This window comes from Hemicordylus capensis, chromosome 3 (assembly GCF_027244095.1).
Source record: "Hemicordylus capensis ecotype Gifberg chromosome 3, rHemCap1.1.pri, whole genome shotgun sequence".
NCBI classification, from domain to species: Eukaryota; Metazoa; Chordata; class Lepidosauria; order Squamata; family Cordylidae; genus Hemicordylus; species Hemicordylus capensis.
This window is the reverse complement of record NC_069659.1, coordinates 65216181-65232122: the sequence shown is the minus strand read 5'-3', so window position 1 is coordinate 65232122 and position 15942 is coordinate 65216181. Positions and strand designations below refer to the sequence as shown.

The window sequence follows — 15942 nt, the reverse complement described above, 5'->3', positions numbered from 1 at the left end:
ACCACAACCAGCTGTGTAAAGCAAACCACTGCACTCCCAGCTATGCACTTGTTGTCAAACTCTTACCAGAACTCTATGGTGTCTGCAAGTATGGCTCTTCATCAGTTATGATATTTATGTTATTAATAAGAATATGACAGCGGGTAGTAAACTACCCCAAAATGAATGGGCTTTCTATGGTGGGGTGGTTTCTATCCCATTCTCATGTTGGGAGAAAAACCACCCCAGGTTACCTTTAGGTCAGTCACAGTGTGCCCTTTCAGCTGAAATGCTGAGAATCGAGATGCTGAAGTATGGATCCTCATTAGTGTGTGGTTTGAAATGTTTGTTTTCCTTAGCTGAGAACTCACATTCTCAGTGAGTCGTGCTTAGCACAGGGCACCACATGGGGTCACCATAGCACTCTCCTGGAATGAAATGTTAAATTATTGTGGGTTCTGTAGCCTGCAAACATTGGGGGGCATCCAGTGGGACTACTTGGGAGGTGAAAGTTCTACTTGTGTTTAAAAAATGGTTACTCTGTCTCTGGATGGAGGTTAAACATACCAGTTTGGGTAGCATTGCCATGTGGCCTGGAATTTCGGGCAGCCCTCAAATTTTGGCTCATCCACCCAGCTGCTGAAATTGCCCATATGTCACCCTAATTTCAGATGTGCCACCTAGTTTGCCTGAATACCTGCTCTCCCTGCAAACCCCCTCGCGGCTTTCCACACTGGTCACGTGGAAAGCCTTTTTGTTTTAAATTGCCCGTTTTCACAAGTTTGTTTTATTTGTCTTTTGTGTTTATTTTTGTGAACCACCTAGAACCTTTGGAATCAGGTAGTATATAAATTAATTAAATACATAATAATTTGATTTGGCTCAAGCTATGTGCTGGTCAGGATTAGGCTAATATACACATTTACAGTAAAATGCTTCACAATGGGTTTGAAAACCTCTAGCAAAGGAGAGCCCATCACTGCACAAGACTGACCTACTATCAAACAGCTCTTACAGTCGAGAAAGTCCTCCTAATATCTAACCTGAGTCTGCTTCATCATAATTTCAACCCATTGGTTTTAGTCCTGCCCTGAGGAGCAACTGATAACATTTAAAGATGTCTGTCTTCCCTTCCCCATAGGACTTTAACCCCTCACCATATTTCTTGCACTCTTCTGAACCTGCTCCAGTTTGTCAGTGTCCTCTATAAAATGTGATGCTCAGAACTGGACCCAGTATTCTGAGTGAGGTCTAAATAGCACAGAATAGACTGGAACTATTATTTCTCATGCTCTGGACTATGCCTCTGTTAATGCAGCCCAAGATAGCATTAGATTTTGTAGCTGATGCTTCAAGCAGCTGGCTCATGTTCAACTTTTGGTTCACTAAAACATTTTTTATTTATTTGCTTATCAAATTTGTATCTGGCCCAAACTTTTGTCTCTGGGATTTAGATTATTTTTATATGTACTACTGCAAAACCAGGTCTCCCCTATCTCACACCTTGTGTATTTGAGCATACAGAGTGTATATCTCACACTCTGGCATTTCCCCCCTAAATGCCAGACTTTTCATTTATTTCTGTTGAAGTTCATCTTGTTGGTTTTGTCAAGCTCATTTTGAATCTGTCTTTTCCGCAGTTGTCTGATTTTCATCCTAGATACTGGGTTGTATTCCAAATCATGCCTCAGGAGACAGGAGGTAGATTTCAAAGTTGTAGCTCATATCCGGTAGTTAGGTAGGTGGTGCCCAAAACCCCAGTTCTGTTCCTGTCTCGCCTCAGGCAACATTGTTCCCAAGAGAGCTCTGATCTCAGCAATCCAGGCTTGTTTTTCCTTACTCCTCTCTTCCTTTATTACCAACCCTCCCTCCCATTTCATTGAGCAAGGGCGTTTTACTCTAACTCGAAACATTTTTTACGTTAATCTGATTTGGTCCATTGGTTTCCCTTTTCTTCGGTTCAGTTAAATTTGTTTTCCTGCCACCTTCCCCTGACTCCTTATGGAGCCAGCCCATACAGGGGATCTATTGGGGGGGCTCCTTCTTGGAGGGAACCCCTCAGAACCAAAAACAGGTCCAGCAAAGGACAAGCCCCACAAAACTCTTTCACGTGGTGGCAAGCATCCCCATTCCCCACTACCCGCTAACTCAGGCAGCATTTCTTTCCCTGCCTCCTCAGCTCTCCTCCCAACATGCCGGGGACCACCTGTTCGGCAGTAGATACGCAGGTTTTGCTTAGAAAGGTGCACAATAAATCAAAACATGCTAAAGCAGAGGGAATTAAGCCCTTAAAAAAAAACAAAAGTCAACTCAGGAGAGGCAGAAGCAGCACAAAAAGAAGACCAAGCCGCACGCTTGAGAGAACACCTGCTACTACTGGTGGTGTGCCAACAATGCCTTTCTTGGTGTCTCCCTCCCACCCTGCTGCAAGTGCAGAAAGGAGCAATTTCAGTGGTCATGGAGATGGGCGACCTGTGTGAGCCCATGACAGAGGAGACTGGTGATCAACCGGGGGAGGGGGAACCCAGTCCACGGGTTATTCCCCCCACAGCCCAGCCAGCATCACTGAGCACCACGAGCCCAAGTTCGGTGCCTGCCGGAACTGGTCAGGAACGACCTCAGCTCTCATCAGGGGGCATGAGTAACTTTCCTTCCACCACAGGGCTACCAAACAGGCAGCCTGTGCCTGAATTCAAGTTGTTGCTAAAAGATTTTATTAGGACAGAACTCTCCACAATTCCCAATATGCCACAAAGGGGAATTTAGTATCCAGCCAAGCCTATCTTTCTCTCTTCTTCCCCAGGTTCAAGCCCAACTAGAGGAGTCATCCCTACCAATGAACAAGGCCAATTTCTTCCCAGACCACCTAGGCTCCAAAAATCGAAGAGGCCTGCCTACCCTTCCCCTTCCTTCTCCTCCTCCCAGGACCCTCTCCCCAACAGGACCCTCTCCCCAAGAAACATGTACTCCTCCCGTGGCTTCTAACCTTCTACTCTCAGTACCCAAACCTATGGTTCCTACTCACCCACCCCACTGGTCCATCCCTGCCCATATTCAGCCTAACCACCACCACCCCCCGCTCCCAGCCTCGAATGACAGCTCAACCTCCTCTACTACGGAGGAAGTCAAGCTATTACAAGAGGAATCTCCTTCTCAACAAGTCAGCTTATTTAGACTTTTTCAGCCTGCCGATTTTGAGGTATTGTTGGCAAAAGCACGGCGGGTCATTAAGGATATCTCCCCTGAGCCGCAACCAGGCTTTGACCAGGTGGTTTTTCCTTCCACTTCAGCCTCTTCTACCTCGGTGCCTTTCCCCCCGCTCTTCAAGGATGCCATGCTTTCTGAGTGGAAAGTGCCCTTTGCTCTCAAACCAACTACTCCTTATCCAAAAAAGCTGTATGCTCTTCCTGATGATGTTATGGCCTTATTAGCCTTTCCTATTGTAGATGCTCCTTTGGCACAATTGGTTTTCAGAACACTCATGAATAAGGACAGAGACGAGCAACTAAAAATCCCTGAGGACAAGAAGTGTGATTTCCTCCTTTGCAGAGTTCACAACAGCACCGCAATGGTCATTAAAGCAGCCACTGCTAACTCAATTTTTGCACAGGCATCAGTTTTATGGGCAAAGGAATTGATACAACTCATTCCCCTGGAGAACAAGCAGCTTAGACAAAGGATCAACAAACTAGTTAAAGCTGTGATCTTCATGGCTGATTCTAGTCTAGATTACATCCAACACGCCTCTAGGTCCATGGATGCAGGAGTGGCAGTGAGGAGATGTCTTTGGCTGAAGCATTGGACGGTAGACCACAAATCCAGTCTTAACTTGGCCTCATACCCTTTTTCTGGGGCTAAGCTTTTTGGGGACTCCTTGGAATCAGTTCTAGTTGAGACTAGGGATATGAAAAAGGCCATGCCTGCATCCTGAAGGGAATATACCTGGCTGGGTAGGTTCTCTCAGAATACTTTTCATCCCTATAGGTCCTTCCAGAAACCCTCCTTCAATCCCTCCAGAGACTACCACCTATTCAACAATAATTTCAGGCGCTCCTGGCGACAGCAGGGTCAACAGCAGTGATTCAGATGAAATAGCAGGTCCCAAGCCCCTAGACAACCTTTCAGATCAGTATTCTAACAAGGAAGAAAACAATGACTCCTTAACTGTTGGAGGCCGGCTCCGTCTTTTCTCAATATCATGGAGCCATTCTAAATCAGATGTGTGGGTGCTAGTTTCCATCTCCCAAGGCCTCCGTTTGGAATTCACCTCACATCCTCATGATCCCTACACACGCAACCCCACATCCAGGAATCTGACGAAAATGTGGCAGATGTCTCTGGCAATGTAACGTCTGACTCTGATATACGCCATCAAATCAGTCCCTCCAATGGAGCATGCTCAAGGAATGTATTCCATACTATTCCTGTCTCTTTCTACTGCTTGTACATGTCCCAGTCTCTGGAATGAAATCAGACAACTTCAGAAAAATAAACATTGGTATTACCTGTGAAGGGTTCTTTTTCGCACTATCTGATTTCGTCCGCCCCTCCCACGGACATTTTCCTACACCTATGGGATCCGGGCACAGTTGTGGGAGGCGGTGACTCCCGGGGTAACAGTAATCTCTCCCTCTAACTCATGCTTTTTTGCTTTTCTTCATGTGACCTCTACAATCTTCCTATCACTAGTATTTCACTCTCTTCTCTCTCCAGTACCTTAAACTTTCCTTTGTAGCTTCTACGGTTACCTGGCTCAACAGTCTGGAACTGGGGTTTTGGGCACCGCCTACCTAACTACCGGATACGAGCTACAGCTTTGAAATCTATTTCCTGTCTCCTGAGGCATTATGATTTGGAATACAACCTAGGATCTAGGATGAAATCATACACTGCGAAAAAGAACCCTTCATAGGTAAAACTAATGTTTCTTTCTAAGGTGTTAGCTATTCTCCCCCACTTCATGTCATCTGCAAACTTGATAAATCACCCCCTCTACTTCCTCATGGAAGTCATTTATTTGTTAAATAAGTTGAACTGCACAAGGCCAAGAACAGAGTTCTGTGTTTTTTTGTTTGGTGCGCACCTGCGCAGAAGCCTAAAATCAGCCTGTCTCTCTCATTTGGAGGGAGGCGGGGCCAGAGGAAGGTCTTTCGTTGACCGCCTTCTCTCGAACAGACTCTGTCCCTCCCTCGGTCGGCAGCTGCTCCTTGGTCAGTCACTCACTAACTGGTGAGTGCTTTGGTTTGGTTTCAGTAAGTTGTCCAACATGCCACCGTCCCCTCAGTCAGCCTGCCTGCCCCAGCCCAGCGCCTGCCTCAGCAGCAGCCATTCATCATTTGGGAGGCAGGAGAGCTCTCGCCACCATCCCACGCCACCGCTGCTCAGTGGTGGCTTTAACAACAAAAAAACCCCCACAGATATGCCCCACCCCTAGCTGGCCACACCCCCTGCCCCCCCTTGCGCCCTGCCTCCAGAGTCCCCATCCCAAATTGAGCCAAAGCAGTGTTGGCAACCCTAGTCACACTCCCCCTGTCAATTCCTAATTGGAAATCATCCAACTAGTCGACCAAAGCCATCTCCACCCCATAGCCTGCCCAAAAGCCAGTTTGAAAGGGTCCAGATAATCTGCTTCCTCCAAGACAGCCTGGAGCTGAGACATCACCACCCTCTTGTTCACCCTCAGTCGACAAACCCATACAGTTTTTAGTAGTCGCCTCATTCTTTTCTAAGAGTTCAGACTGACTGCTTCATTATCTGTTCTGTGATCATGCCTGTAGGATGGTGTTAACACAAGACAACTGTTTAATCAATTGTATCTGCATATATTTGCATATGAAAAAGTCTCAAAGGGCACGTGTCCTCAGGTATCATCTGAGAAGAGTCACTTCCCCTTCTGTTTCACTCAGAGAAGGGAATGCCTCTTTTAAGGTGTGTTTGACATCTGCAAGCCTTATAAGTACTGGTATTAAATCTACTAAGTAGATTTAATACCAGTACTTATCCTCACTCACAAAGTGAGGGCACCCTTTGATCAATTACAGTTTTTTAAAAACTTAATTATATAACTAATAAAATCAACAAGATATTGCAGCTGCACTTCTTGGTAAAGAAGTGTATGATTTGCTAAACATTTAATGATCCAGATTCTGTCTCTCTGGAGCTATGTAGTATGCATAGAGTTGAGAATTTAGGGTGAGGTCTTTTCCCACTGTTCTGTTGAATTTAATTCTGTACAAGTCAAAAGCTTGCATGTGTGTTGATCAGTATCGTTTCGTCCAACAAAATGTACTGCTCAGTTTAATATGTGTATCTGTTCTATTCAGCAATCACAAGAGGGTGCTCTTCCCTTGGTTTGGGGTGTTCTTCTCTCAGTTTGGTTTGCAAGAATGGGCTCTATCAAGAAGGGAAACAGAGTGGCTACTTGAGTAGCTGGATTTATGAGCACTGATGAATCTGGGACTGGAAGTTTTCACAGGGCTTTCCATCTGAGAAATACTTGTAGGATATAGCAGGTACAGTACTCAGTGGATTCAAGAAAGAAGTAGCTGATCGAAAGTGAGCAAGAATTTTAAACACAGAGTTGCAAAAGTTTTCCCTGCCCTTACAAAATAATGAAAATTTGTCCACAGGCAGCATTTTATCCCCTTACTGAAGAGACAAAGAAGAAAGAAATGCTGCTAGACTGGTACTGGAAAAGGCCCCATTATGCTGGTATAAATGAGATAGACGATACCAGAACCTCCTGCACTATTCCTGTTCAGATAATGTATCTGAAGCAAGTGTATCCAGAAGGGACAAAGACTGGGGTAAAGACTGAATATCTTTATAGTGTTGTAGTTTACTTTTCATTTGATGCTGTGTTTGTAGGTTCTGATTTTTGTCACTGTTTATGCTGAATTGGATTTATTTTGTCTTTGTGTTTTTATCACTGCATCCACTGTTAACCACCCTGAGCACCTTTTTAAGGCAGAAGGGTGGGGTATAAAATAAATCAAGTCCTCTATATTCCCTTTGTCAACTGTTTCTTTCAGTGTAGGCATGCTTCTGATATACGGGAGAGTTGTTGTTGTTTTAAGGCTATTGCACAATACCTGGCAGTAGTGGCTAACATGGTCTCTGCTTGCTCTTTTCAGTTATCAAAAACCAATATAGAATAAACATCCTATGAGCTGGGCTAGCCCTGCATGATGAAATCTTTCTTGCTTCGGACAAAGCCACTTCTCTTCAGATAACCTCCCCACTTGGTCTAGATAACAGCCCCTTAATGGAAAGAAGCAGCCCTCTCCCTGGACAGCCTGTTTCCTTTATGAGTTGAGTCAGTCCAGCCCTGCATCCAGATAACAGGATAACATTTTCTTTTTTCCTATTCTTTTCTCAGAATAACATTATTGCCCTGGCCTTAATTCTACATTATGCAATGCAATCTGAAGATTGCCACTGCATCTGTCTGATGTCCATTGGGGCAAGTCATCTGACCATTTTTCTCCTGTCTTTCTGTGAGGCCTTGCAAACCTACCCTGCAGATAATACAGCCTGACTGTATCCCATGTCTCAGTGTAAATAGCCTAGTCTTTCCGTGGAGTAAGTTAGAGCTTTTCCCGATAGCACTGTCTCGTGAGCTAGGCCAGCTTCCTGTCTGGAAAACATTAATCAGCTCATGAATATGAGTCTCTCTTTGCCTATACGATGTCTATGCAGTCTCTGATAATGGTCCATCTGTGAGCTAGGCCAGCTCTCTGCATACAAGTGACTAGCAAGATCAAAGCTTCTTTTTGCAGTGTTTGATAGATGAATCTGACCTCTAATATAGCTCTGTAAGAAAGCAAAAAAAGAAATGGTGTGTGTGTGTGTGTCCTGAAGAGCTGGTGTTCTTTTCTTACACTATGCAAAGACTTGTATGTAAATGTGGCAGATATTTAGCAACAATAAGCCATGTGCCATTTCCTGTTCTGTCCCAATTAAGTAGTTGCATAACATTCAGTATTGCAGTGTTGAAATTTTGTACGTTTAGAACTGCAGCTGGCTTCTCGTGGAGAACGTTCCAGTCAAAGTATAAGTAATGTAAATTTGCTTCACTCTTTGGTTTTGTAGCATAAATAAATTTTGTAGCATAAATAAAAGTCTGGCTGATCGAGCCATGTTAATAGTCCAAAAAGTGGAAGTCATCCTTAGTTTCCGCATGAACTTGGCACAAGAAATACAAAAAGGAGACCCTTTTCCATAACATCGCCTGAGTCATCCTGAAAGGGAGAAGAAGTTCGAATGAACTGTGGACTGGACTCGCCCACCCCGCTCGCCACAAGCTCTACAGAATCTTTGGCTTCTCTTCAACACGGTGTCTTTCAGCATGACCCTATTCCAGGGGGCAGAAATTAAAGGTGTTAAACCAGGTTTAGACTAAGGCCAAACACTTTAATTTGGTCAGAATGCAAGATTTCTGGGTCTTTCAAAAACTGTGAGGTCTTTACAATGCTATGTTCTCTGTAGTGGTGTGTTGTGAAAGCTCACATGTGCTTCAGTGCAGCTGCAGAATTGCATCAAAACTGTCAATAGTACATACAGTTCTAACTAACCATTTCCTGCAGATAAGTCTCCAGAGAGGAGCATGAAAGATGAAGCTTCCAACTGTGCGTTTGGCTAAGTGGGAAATATATTTTGGGATTATACTTGGCCTTTGGGTCAAAAAGCAAGGCTCCGAAGCTCCTCCTACTCATTTTCTGTCAGTCTTGTCAGAGAAATGTTAAAGATTCATACTTTGTACAAAAGCAGGATGTTGGCTTGTGGGTTAATTAGATTACAAAATGCAAATCTCTTTCCTCTGCTGTGTTCTCCTCTCTTTAGTAACAGTGGTTTACATTACAGTAGGTAGGAACAGTGAGTGGTCTGATACTAGCTTGTCTCCCTGTTCAACATCTAGAAGAAACTTGATCACTGCTGCTTAGTAATCTTGCTTCTGGCAAGTGCTATGCAAACTATCAGCCAAGTAATGCACCAGTGCACCCACGCTGAGAGCCTTCAATACAGTACAAATTCCAGTTCCATTGACATTCTGAGCCCCAAATGCCTTTCAAAATAGACAATGTCCTCTATCTAGTACTCCTCATATGTCCACTTGCTTAGATCCAGGTATGGCATCAATGTCTTCATATATTCACCTAAATTAGATGGTTTCTCTGTGAACTACTTTTTTTATTGTACTAGTATCAACAAATAAACATTGAAATGTAAAAGCAATATTGTTTGTTTAGAGCCCAGAAGATGGTTTCCCCACACCTAATAATTGTGAATTATTCTGTGTGCATCTGTTACAACACTTTTAGAAAGAATAATGTTGGTCCACTGCATATACTCATAATAACCCTGGAATGATAGGGGAAGTGCTGAGAATATATTCCTGTCCATTTAAGGCATAGTTTATGCTGCACTTCCTAGCTGGTGTTTATTAAAGTGCCACTCCCCCAGTTTAGGGTAATTGTTGCTTGCAGTGCTTACCAGTCTCTCATCTTTGTGATCTTTCCTTTGCCACCTGAAGGGCTTGTTGCTGGAAGAAAGATTTGTCATTGCCTTTTCTACATCATTTTGTGTGTGCAGGCCAAGTCATAATTTGACTTTGAGTTTTGAAGTTAATCTCAGAACACAGTATTTCTCCATTCTGTCAGGGGAGACACTTCAACATCAAGATTCTAAATAATTTCTTTTAATTCCAATATTCCAGTGAAAATATTAACTGAGATCTGATCCTATAGTACCTATGATGACTGAAAATACAAGAGAAATGTTGGGGAGAAAAATACCCAGGAATAGGTTCAGCCTGAGTTGGCAACCCTACTGTGTATATTGTGCATGTGTTGAACATAATGTGAATATGTTCTGCACATGTGCTATCTGTGTACAGTGTCTGCACATACAGTAGGCTTGCCATATCTACGGAAACTATTCCCGGATTTCCCCCCCCCCCATTTTTCACAGTATCAGTCTTGCTTTTAGTGATTACCTGGATATTTATGTCAGAGACTGGCAATGCTGATGTACAGACCTATATGCACATACAGCTATTCACATATTATGTTCAACTAGCCGACCCCGCACAGAGCATCTGTGTGCTCTTTGGGGCCCACTGTTACCTTTCCCCCCCACCTTCTGCCCCAGTCTCTGCTTCTGGGGCCAGCCACCTCTCCTCCCCACTGCCACTTCTGCCCCCCCTTCCTTTCCTCCCTCTTGGGCCATGCCTCCGCGGCCACCTCTGGCCTCAATGGCTGGGCCGCGGCACGGCAACCAATCCTCCTGGGTACACCTTAGCCAATCAGGTGTGTCCACCACCCAGCCAATCAGCTGGGCTCTGGGACGCACATTCCGAGGGAAACTCAGGAGAATTATGAATATAGATAGTGCACTTTCCATCTGTACTCTGCATTGGAGGGGGCCTGCACCTGGGCACATCTTTAAAATGAATGCATGCACAGTCATTCACACAAACGCTTGTAAAGTGCTTGAATTTGAGTGGCATTTATGTTATATGTTGAAGTCCTGTGAGCTTCAGTTCCCTGTTGTTATCTTTGCTAGAAAGGGTTTCATTCTGAATGCAAAAGGTCTGTTTGCTTTTGGCACAAGCCTCAAGGAAAAGCCATCTATATATTTCGTTTTCATGGGATCTGGCACAGACTGAAAGGAGCTCACAAATCTGTGCAGGACCCTGCAGAAAATTATAATCTGGGGTTAGAGTTATAGAGTTTATCTATTAAAGCTTGCCATACTAGTTTTTAGACTTAACAGGAACCTGAAGTGGATAGTCATGTGATCTGACGACAAGAACTGCATAGCTGAGCTACTTGCAGTTGCTTCATTCCTCAGATACTCTGCTTCAGCTTTTTGTTGTGCTTCACAAGTTAAGAAAAGGAAGGTGCCTGCTGCCTAGCAAAAGGAAACTGCTAGAAAGACATAGTGTCACTTGCATCCTGAGCTGTGTATTCAGCACCAGTGTGGTCGTCATACCATTTGCCTTGGTTTACTCACATTCAGTGAGTAAACTGTGTGCAAGATTTGAACATGGGCCCAATTGGATAATTTCTCCATAGGGATCAATGGGAAACTTAAAAAGATAACTCCTGTCATAGCTCCTACCAGAGCCAGGGAGCGGGGGAGTTCTCTGGGGTGAATCCTTTGACTGTAAGGGATTTAAAGTAGGCTGCCACCGTTTACTTTATTTTAATGTAGGACAAACCACTCTCTCCATATAAGATTCCTGGTGTGTGTGTGTGTGTGTGTGTGTGTGTGTGTGTGTGTGTGTGAAAACCTTCCCTAGAAGTTGCTGAGCATTCCTAGGATTCCAGGCACATGATTAAGGCAGATCCAAAATGAAGAGTAGCACACTTCACCAACAAGGGTTTATTATTAGATTACAAGAAAAACAGGAGTATGCAGTAAGAACAATTGTCTCTTCATAAAGCAGATTATAAGAGAGAGAGTTTTCATTAATCAGACAACTCTGATTCAAGCAATACAATAAAGGAAAATAACTTATTTCATGCATCTAACTTGAACTGGTTCCTATCTTTACTCACCTTCCTTACAAGGCAAGGCTACAACACCTGGGGCTTTTTAGTTTAGAAAAAAGATGACTGAGGTCTATGATAGAGACCTGATAGAGGTCTATAAAATCATGAATGGTGTGGAGAAAGTTGAAAGAGAGAAATTTTTCTCCTCTCATAACACTAGAACCAAAGGTCATCCTATGAATCTGACTGCCAAGAAATTTAGGACTGACAAAAGGTGAGGGAGAATAAACTGAAACTGAATCCAGATAAGATAGAGGTACTTATTGTGCGGGGTCAGAACTCTAGAGATGATTTTGATCTACCGGTTCTAGATGGGGTCACACTTCCCCAAAAGGAACAGGTTCGCAGTCTGGGAATACTTCTGGATCCATACCTCTCCCTGGTTTCTCAGGTTGAGGCAGTGGCAAGAGGGGCTTTCTGTCAGCTTCGGCTGATACGCCAGCTGCGTCCATTTCTTGAGATGAATGACCTCAAAACAGTGATACATCTGTTGGTAACCTCCTGACTTGACTTCTGCAATGCGCTCTATGTGGCGCTGCCTTTGTGCATAGTCTGGAAGCTTCAGCTGGTACAGAATGCGGCCTCCAAGTTGGTCTCTGGGTCATCTCGGAGAGACCATACCACTCCTTTGTTGATAGAGTTACACTGGTTGCCAATAGGTTTCTGGGCAAAATACAAAGTGCTAGTCGTAACATATAAAGCCCTAAATGGCTTAGGCCCTGAGTATCTAAGAGATTGTCTTCTTCATTATGAGCCCCACCGCCCACTGAGGTCGTCCGGAGAGATCCGTCTCCAGTTGCTGCCAGCTCGGCTGGTGGCCACACGGGGACGGGCTTTCTCGGTTGCTGCCCCAAGACTGTGGAATGTGTTCACAACTGAGATACGATCCTCCCCATCTCTGACAACTTTTAGAAAGCATTTGAAAACCCATCTCTTCATCCAAGCTTTTTCAGTTTTTTAAATTTTTAAGGTTTAATTCATGGATGATTTTTAAATTTTTAAATTGTTTTAAGTTCTTGTATATATTTTAACTGGTTTTATGCTATTGTTAACTGCCCAGAGATGAAAGTTTGGGGAGGTGTACGAATTTGACAAATAAATAAATAAAAGGAAACACAGTACTTTTTCACACATCACATAATAAGCCTCCTAGCAGAATATTTTTGTCTCCTTTCTTCCATCTTCTATAACTACTCCTCCCTTCTATTGTGCGTGGAGTAGACTGTACTGGACTCAGTGGACCAATCGACTTAGTAAAAAGCAGCTCCACTACTTTTTAAGGGGGTCGTCTTAAATTCAGAGCCGTCTTCGATTTGGATAAATATGGTGTGAAGAGCTGCCCAAAACTAGTTCAAATTTGTCAAACATATAAAATATATGCAACATACAAAACAAGCAATGTTCAAGGCTAGCTCTAATACCCTCTAGTTATTAGTTATCCAAACCACCTTGCGATGAGCCAGTGAGGCTATTCACACGAGCATACAAAACTGGGCAAAGGGAGCCAAGCCCAGTTTTGCACGCTCGTGTGAACCACTGGGACTGCACCCAATCCTACAGCTACACAGTGGCAAACCCGTCTATGTAGTCTCCTAGTTAAATGAGGTTAAGGGAGCAAGCGCTCCCTTAACTGCATTTAATTGATCATGTGTTTGCCGCAACCACGACAGGCACAATCGGCGGGGGGGATCCCAGAAATGCACTATGTGCATGCACAGTGCATTATTGGGGCTCCAGGGGTGGGACGCCACACAGAGGCACTTCTCTGCACCCGACCCCTGGAACTGACAGTCGAAGTGCAGGAGAGCTGGAGACGAGCTGCCACTCATCTGGGTGGGTGATCCACCTGCCCTCCAAAGGGTGAGTGATTGTCTGCAGGGTGGGTTGGGCAAACCTGCTCTCCCCACAGACCTTGAAGGAGTTCTTCTCACCTATTGTGAGAAGAGCTCCAGTGAGTCTTCAGAATGCCCTCAGGTCTCCATGGCTAAACAGGGCCTCAGCAATGCAGAGGAGAGGAAAAGTAAATTGAGTTTTTTTTTTGTTTTTTTTAAAGCATCTGTTAATTAAAGATATTATCTTGCATTCTAGAGCCAGAGTTAGGATACAGGAGAAAACAAGAAGTTGTATCCAGGGGCATATCAAGGGTAAGGCAGGCAGGGCACGTGACCCAGGCGCCACTTGAAGGGGTGCACCATTTTTTAAAATGGAAAAAAAAATTAAATGGCCACCGAAAACAAAATGGCCACCATGCATGCTCAAATGGCCTCTGCAAGGCCCTAGGCCATGCCAGGCCTCACAGGGGCCATTTGAACATGCGCTGTGGCCATTTTGTTTTTTGCGGTCATTTTAAAAAAATTATTTTTAAAAATGGCCACCGCACATGCTCAAATGGTCTCTGTGAGGCCCTAGACCTTGCCAGGCCTTGCAGAGGCCATTTGATCATGTGTGGCAGCCTCCAAAATGGCCACCACATCAATCTTTGCAGGCCCAAACAGGCCCAAACATCAGCCCGGGACGGGCTGTGGTGGTGAATTAAGAGCCCAGCGGGGGAAGGGGGAACCATTGCAGACCCCCCCACACAGCCTTTAGGAAGCCCCCCAAAGGGGCTACAGGTTTTTTAAAAAATAAAAAATATGATATAATATGTCACTGTACGCATATTCAGTTTGGCACTATGTATAGAGAATCAGGGCTTGTGAATACTGAGCTGAAGCTTATTGAGCTAGGATTGTATTCATTTGCTCTTACTTTGCTTCTTGTGATAAGTGAGTTCAATGTGATGTCTTAATAATATGGCTATTAATAGTGAGTTTGTCTTTGAATCAGTGTGAAATCCTTAGTATTAAGGCCATGGGAGTTTCTTGCTCTCTTTCTCTCATTTTAACTGTCTTTCTGAAATACTAGAATATATTCCAAGCAGTGACACAGTTTACTCTGTATATCCTTTAATTATTTTCAGAGTATCTGGGAAAAGCCAAATCCTCCATTGATTTTTAAAACTTATGTAATAGTGATGCTACAATGCATAGTAGAGAATTAGACAGGCACTTCTGTTTAGTTTTCTGAGTATACCTCCACATAGTATTTGGGTATTTCATGAGCCCCAGCATACTGAAATTTGTAGTTTTCCAGCATTTTTTGTTCTGGCTAAGTCCACTGCTAAAATAGTTTTTGAAATATTAAAAGATTAACGGGCCTTGCATTTTTCAGCTGATATTATGGTAAAGTTATCTGAAAGATGGGTGTCAGATGCTTGGACAGGGGGCGCAATTTCAGTGCTTGCCCTAGGCGCTATTTTCCCTAGATACGCCTCTGGTTGTATCCCTTGCAAGAACAGAGAGATAGGACCTGATGGACAAACAAAACCTCCTTGCTAACTTGGTCTCTCCCATGTGCTTGGTCTGCTTTATGACCTCAGTAGGTGGAGCGATTCTTGTTAGAAGGAGCTGAGATGCAATGATAAAGGAAAGAAGTCTGGCATGTAGATAGATAGATAGTAATCCCTTTCCGACTGTAAGGGTTCCGTTCCAGCAAAACCCTGCAGTTGGCAAATTCACAATTAGTGAGGCATTAAAGACTATGGGAAACAGGTGGTTAGGGGAACCGCAACCACAAAAACCCAGAAAATAAAGGAAAAAATCCTTTACAAAATCAGGAAAAATCACCAAAAATCCCTTAATATCACAAAGACCAAGAGAAATGAGCAGACTGAACCTCTGGAAATTTTTTGAACCCCTAAAAACCATACAAATACACTTTAAATTGGCATGGGTCACCAAGAGGAATGAGCAGATTTAACCTCTGAACCCACCCAAAATCACTCCCCCCCCAACCCCCCCCGCACTAAAATACGTCACCAACCGCAGATACTCAGGTCATGGTTGGCAAGAGGGTGACAATATTTCAGTTGCATATACTTAAAACGGTTGGTTAAAAACCCACAATTGGTGAAGGGTGACTATCTATATCTGTGTGTGACCCAAATGGAAAAAGGCTCCAAAATTATTTTTGAACAAATGCAACATACACAAAACAGTTAATATTACTTTGATAACTTTTTTTCAAGTTCTTTAATCATTTAGAAAATGTGGGAGATAGAGGGGAAAGGCTACACATCAAACATGGTTGTTCCTCACTTATCGGAGTCATTGATGGCTCCGGTTTATTCTTCTGACCTTGCCATAACCACTGCCATCTCCTGTTTGGCTAGCCTGGTTAGAGACAGAAAAGCAAGGAAATGATGTGAAATTACCAAAACCACCACCTATACAGGAAAGACACGCTGCTGTAAAAGAGGAAGATGAAAACTGGGACACAAAGTGGAGAGAAACACATGAGATGTCCCAATGTTTAGACATAGGAGGGTTTTGCTGTCTTCTTTCTTTCCCTTGTGCCCTGCACTCTGGGA

At 43.8% G+C, this 15942-nt stretch overlaps 1 protein-coding gene across 1 annotated transcript in view; it reads left to right on the top strand.

Moving 5' to 3' along the window:
• Positions 1-15942, top strand: part of RCSD1 (RCSD domain containing 1) — a 75007-nt gene that overhangs the window by 518 nt on the left and 58547 nt on the right. The window contains exon 2 of the mRNA XM_053307441.1: positions 6609-6785. Within this exon, the coding sequence (XP_053163416.1) occupies positions 6609-6785 (177 nt within the window). The remainder of the gene's footprint in view (positions 1-6608; positions 6786-15942) is intronic.